This window comes from Ovis aries, chromosome 5 (genome assembly GCF_016772045.2).
Source record: "Ovis aries strain OAR_USU_Benz2616 breed Rambouillet chromosome 5, ARS-UI_Ramb_v3.0, whole genome shotgun sequence".
In the NCBI taxonomy this organism is placed as follows: Eukaryota; Metazoa; Chordata; class Mammalia; order Artiodactyla; family Bovidae; genus Ovis; species Ovis aries.
In genome coordinates, this window is record NC_056058.1 from 18,884,395 (window position 1) to 18,890,394 (window position 6,000).

At 58.0% G+C, this 6,000-nt stretch overlaps 1 protein-coding gene across 5 annotated transcripts in view; it reads left to right on the forward strand.

Annotated features, from left to right (window-relative positions):
* GNG7 (G protein subunit gamma 7) overlaps positions 1-5,520 on the forward strand; it is a 140,142-nt gene extending 134,622 nt beyond the window's left edge. For all 5 annotated transcript variants that reach the window (XM_042250213.1, XM_042250216.1, XM_042250215.1 and 2 more), the window contains one exon: positions 2,210-5,520. In XM_042250213.1, the coding sequence (XP_042106147.1) occupies positions 2,210-2,335 (126 nt within the window). In that variant the 3' untranslated portion in view covers positions 2,336-5,520. The remainder of the gene's footprint in view (positions 1-2,209) is intronic.
* The last annotated feature ends 480 nt before the right edge of the window (positions 5,521-6,000 follow it).

Consider the following 6,000-nt stretch of genomic DNA (forward strand, 5'->3'; position numbering starts at 1 on the left):
GATGCCGAGCCACCTCCAAGCAGCTGACTCCTGCCGCAGACCCCAGCTTGCACGTGGCCGGGCGACGGCCAGGGAGTATCCGTCAGGAAGACGCTGGTGGTTTACGCTCCCTCATTAGCCAGGCTCCAGCTGCCCACTGCATTAGTCAGAAATATGCGACAATATATTACAGAGGGAGGGAGCACAAGAGGCAGTGTAAAGCCCGGGGTCACGCGATCGTGGAGCTGGCGGTTCTGAAGTCTGCAGGGCTGAACGATGGACTGGAAACCCAGGGAAGAGCTGCTGCAGCTCTAGTCCCAAGGCCATCAAACAGTCTTTTTCCTGAAGGTCTTCAACTGATCAGATGCGGCCCACCCACATTAGGGCATGTCATCTGCTTTATTCAAAGTCCATCAATTTAAATGTTAATCTCATCTAAATTTAAACATTCACCTCATCCCTGGTAGCTCAGCTGGAAAAGAATCCACCTGCAATGCAGGAGACCCCAGTTCAATTCCTGGGTTGGAAAGATCCCTGGAGAAGGAAATGGCAGCCACTCCAATATTCTTGCCTGGGAAATCCCATGGACAGAGGAGCCTGGCCGGCTACAGTCCATGGGGTCTCAGAGTCGGACACGACTGAGCAACCAAACAATAAGAGACATCTAGGCTGGCCTTTGACCAGACAGCCAGGTGCCCGTGGCCTCGCCAAGTGAACACATAGAATCAGCCATCACCCACGTTTTTGTTCAGGGCTTGCCTCCCCCAGCCCCGTCATCCTCTGTCATTGCTCAAACACTCACCCCGTGGCCCTGCGGTGGGAGGGGGAGGATCTTTGAGTGCCTTGCACCTCCAGCCCAGCCAGGTGGAAGGAGGTCGCTGCAACCCCTGGGTGGGGTTGGGGGGCCCCCCACAAGGCGTCTGAATGTTCCAGGACTCTGAGCACTCAAAGCATTCCTCAAGGCTGAAGACAGAGCAGCCCGGTTGAAGTGGTTTCCTCCGCCAGTCCCAGCCCTGGCAGAGATCGCTGACTCACCCACCCGTTTGATGTTGGGAGGGCTCCCTGGCAGCCTTTGAACATGGGGAGGAACAGAGTCATGACCCATCTCCCTCCCAGTCCCTCCTGAGGTTTTGTGGCCCCAAGACAGTGACCAAGAACCGCAGGGCCAGCCCGAGGGAGCGGCGGGGAGACAAGGCTGAAGGCCCATGGCATCCTGTCTGCAGGGATCCCAGTGGAGCAATAGAATCCTAGCCGAGGCCCATGCAGAGGCTCCTCTGCAGACTTCCCAGAGAACCCCTGCCCGGCGCTTCTGCGGGTAGGGAGGGGCCTGCCACAGAGTCAAGGGCTGGGGCTGCAGAGGTGTGCCTGCGCCCCAGACTCAAAATGGGGCTGGAGCGGGCAACCTGGACAGTGCAGCCTGCCCTCCCTGCACCGGACACCAGCCACTGCTCTCCCCAGGTCCGCTTCCCCAGCGCCGGTTGGGCAGTCCCTTCCTCTCCTCCGTCCTCTTCTGGGGACCCTCATGCAGAAGGTCCTAAGTGTCAGCTTCCTCACCATGGTCAGACAGCACAGGAATCAGCCACTGAAGGGCCTGTCCCCCATGCCGGGCCACCTGCCAGCCAGGCTCTCCCCAATCAGGTCCTTTCTTGGATGGACATGGAGACTTAGACCCAACCCTCCCCTGACCTTCCCTCCAGACTCCACACAAGCTCTGCTTGAGGGGGCTCAGTCCTGCGGCTGCTTCTTTAATCTTAAAATTCCAGTAGAACACACATAAAATTGACCACTAATGATATTTTGTGTGTTGACAGTGCTGTGTAACCATCACCACCACCTAATTCCAGAACATTCCATCACCCCCAAAAAGAAGCCCCCTCTCTGTGAACAGTCACCATCCCCACTAGTACTCTAGCCCCTGACAACCAGGAGCCCACTCTCTGTGTCTGTGGATCTGCCTGCTCTGCACCTTTCCCGTCGGTGGAGTCACACCCTGTGTGTCCTTCTGTGTCTGCTCCTCTCACTGAGCACCATGTCCTCAGGGTCTGTCCATGTGGTACCAAGTGTCAGGGCTTCTCTCCTTTCTGTGGCTGAGTGGTGCTCCCCTGTGTGTGGGACACAGTGTGTGTCTTCAGGTGACAGGCACTAGGGTTGTCTCCATCTTTTGGCTTCTGGGGACACGGAGCCTTGGCCCTTTCTCATCTTTCCTCTCTCCTCCTGTGTCCACACCCAGGTCTCCAAAGCCTCCTCGGAACTCATGAGCTACTGTGAGCAGCACGCCCGGAACGACCCCCTGCTGGTGGGAGTCCCCGCCTCGGAGAACCCCTTTAAGGACAAGAAGCCTTGTATTATCCTATAGCTTGGTTGTCTCGCTCGCTCAACTCCTCCACCCCGCTCCCCTTCCCCCGGCCAGGGCGTCAAATCAAGGAAAACTCTTAATTCCGAAAGAAATGCAAACAGTCACCACTGCCCAGATGGGGTAAAATTTACCGTCTGGGTTCAAATGGATTACCAGACCCAGTATCGCAGCCCCATCAGGAGCTGGGCTTCACCACCACTTCCAGCGGGGAATAGCTGACATGCCCCAGCAATGTGGTGACAATTTCTGAGAACTGAACTGCCATTTGAGTCGAGGCTGGGGCGGAACTGGGCCGGAGGGGGGAAGGGAAGGAGGTGGGTGAATCCGCCGATGGCGTGGGCGGCCCGGGCAGGTGGCAAGTCTCACACCCTTGGCCGTTTGGGAAGACTTCTGCCAAGTGGATGATGCGATGCTTTTCTGGGGAGGTGGGAGGCTGTTCAGCAGAGTAACATTGGGTGGGAGTTGGGGAGAGAGACATAATGCACCCTTTTGCGGAAATTTTTCTCCTTTTCATTTAAAACCTTGTAATTCCATACCACTAAGATCAGGCGTCATTGGCTGAATCTGAGGCGAAGCCGGGTCATGTAACAATGCATATGTGGATTGTAGGGGCCCAGAGGGGAGCTCTGCCTGTGAAACACTGTCCCCCACGGCCACCCCGCTGCGTGGCTTTCCTGTGGCCTGTGTCACCCTCCAGCCGCGCTGCGGCTCCCACCCACCCCAGAAAGGGATTTTCAGCCTGTGGCCCCGGTCACTGTGACGTCCAGCTGTGTTTTCTTTAGTTTAAAGCAGGAGACTTTGGCGCTGGCAGTTAAGATGCCACGGCCCTGTTTAGCTTCTCCGTGTTTTGTTTTGTTACGCTTTCTGCATTTCCATGGCCGTTTTTCCAACAGAAATCCCACCTGGGGAGACCTGCCCGGGGCACCTGGTGCTTCCGGGTGTGAAAAGGTGTGGGATTGTCTGGAAGTTGCTGCAGAAGCCGTGGAGATGGGAGCCTCTGCCCAGACACGGAGAGGCACTCGCCGTGCTCCACTCCACTCACACCACCCGGAGTGTTTGTAAGGTGTCCTGGAGTGGCCAGTGAGGGACGGGGCGGGGGGCTTTTTACAATGGCTGTTTCCTATGCTGTGATATGGACGGTTCAAGGAGCAGGAGGCTGGAGGACTGGCCGAATGCACAGGACCCCACGGCCTGAGCTCCAGGGGCTGCCCGCTCCTACGGCCTGGCGTGTCAGGCTCCCAGGCCGAGTGCGAGGGTCCTGAGCAGCCAGCACAAGGCATGTGGGCTGACAGGGCCCAGAGCCTCCGCTCCTCTCCTGCCCCTGGGCTCAGACCTCGCCTGGCTGCACAGGCTGGTGGGGTGCCCAGCACCCCCAGAGTGCAGGCCCAGGGCCACGCTCCCCTCCCCCAGCACCCAGCTCTCTCCGGCTGGTCCGGGAGCACCTGGGGCCTCAGGGAGCCTGGCTTCCCTGAACCTGCAATTGGACTGGGAAGAGCCCCCGAGCCCCTGACCCCTACACTGCAGCCCAGGGTGGGGAGGCCCCATCTGCCCACCCCTGGCAGAACAGCAGGATGGAACAAAGCCTATTCCAGAAACCCTGGGCACACCCCAGGGGTGGGGGTGGGGGCAGCCACGACACAGTGGGGCTCAGCCTGAGGGGCAGAGGGGCAGCAAGGGCAGCCTACGAGCCATCTGCTGACCTATCACCCTTCGCTCTGGGACAGAAGCCTTAATCCCTTGAGCCAGAGCTCAGTCTGCGCCCGCCCAGCCTTCTTCCTGAGCCCCCAGTGACCCAGGCTCCCGCCGCCAGGTCCCAAAGAGGACAAGTGGTCCTGATCTCATTGGGAGCACCCAGACCCAGAGCTGCCTCTCTCTCCAGCCCCTGCCCTGCCAGCACCACCATATGTCCCCACCGAGTGACCCTGGAGAAGCCAGCAGAAAGCAAAGGTCAGGATCCCTGGCAGAGGGGGTTGGGGGAACCTAAGTTCAGCAGCCCCATCGCTGGCTCCAGGCTCAGCCAGCCAATGGCCACCCACCCCCTCAAACCCTGAAGCAAAATCAGACCTTGGCTAGAGCTTCCACCCTCCTCCCTGGTTGAGACCCCAGGGACTCAGTGGTCTGGGTAAACTGAGCCCCAGAGAGCATGGGGACCACTCTGCCCCTGCCCCACGGCCACACCTGCCCAGCTGCCTCCCAGGTGCCCACCCACAGCCTCTGAGCCCAGGGAGGTGGCGGACAGTAGGAGCCTTGCTGTGGACTTCCTTCCAGCAGAGGAAAATGCGCTTTTTCCCTTTTTTATTTTTCCTCTTCAACATCAGAGTCCCTAGGGTAGGCCTGGAGCATCAGGGCACACAGGACACTGTTCTGCTTGTGCTTTTCTGGCATGCATGTTGGCAGGAAAATATGGTTTTCAGGGTGTCTTGGAGACTGTAAGCGCCCCACAAGGCCAGTGCCTCTCAGCCACATCCCGAGGGAATTAGGGACACACACACACACACACACACACACACACACACACACACACACACACACACAAGGCGGTGCTGGGCAATGGCTGAGTCTCCTCTCTGGAGCCTGCAGTGCTTCCCTGGGCCAGCCCCCATTCCATGCCCCTGCCCCATCCTCCCCAAAGGTGACCCCCAGGCCCAGAACGAAGTGACTTGGTTGTGACCTCCACCCCATGGGAATGCAGAAGGTGCTTTTTCTTTCTCTGATGTCCTGGCCACCTTGTCTGGTAGTCACTGAGCCTCCAGGCAGCTCATACAGCTCCAGCCCCCAGGTGCGCAGGAAACAGTCATTAGACCTCTGCCCCGAGCCTGAGTGATCAGGGGCAGTTTCGGGGCCATGGGGAGGCCACCACAGGTCGCTTGACCTTCAAGAGCTTGCGGCTGGGTCCCCTGAAAAGCCATACATCGACACTCCGCCCACTTCCCCCCAACCTGCCCCCATCCCTGGAGACTATTGCCAAATGTTGTAAAGACTGGTCACCAGGTTCTCAGAAGCAATCTGTGGTTCTAGCAGGTTCTACCCCATCTGTGTGTGGATGTCCAGTGGTTTTTATTTCTGATTAAAAAAAAAAAAATTCCAGGTGTGCCACACCCACTTTCCTGCAGTGTTTTAATATCGTGTGGAATTGTTACTACCTAGTGAATTAATCCACAATAAAAAGGCTCACTGCTCCTTTCCTCCCGCCTCCCGCCCTTCCTTCGCTCCCTGGCTACTTCTCGCGGGGACCGGGAGGGGTGTGCGGGCTTGGCTTCTGCAGTGGTGACAGTGGTGACGACTGCCCTGCCACCCCAACTCCTCCCCTTCCCCCAGCGCGCAGCAGCAGACAAGTCACCTTCAGTTTCTGACCTCTGGTTAGAGAATGTACTGTGTTGTTTAGTCACTAAATCATGTCTGACTCTTGTGACCCCATGAACTGTAACCCACCAGGCTCCCCTGTCCACGGAATTTCCCAGGCAAGAATTACTGGAGTGGGTATCCATTCCCTTCTCCAGGGGATCTTCCCAACTTAGGAATCGAACCCACACCTCCTGCATTGGCAGGTGGATTGCTCACCATTGAGCCACCAGGGAAGCCAGTTAGAGAATTCAGAGGGAAGCTATCTGAGGCTCTGGCACAGAGCTGTGGGTCCTAAGGTTTGAGGGTCGTGGGAAGGCACC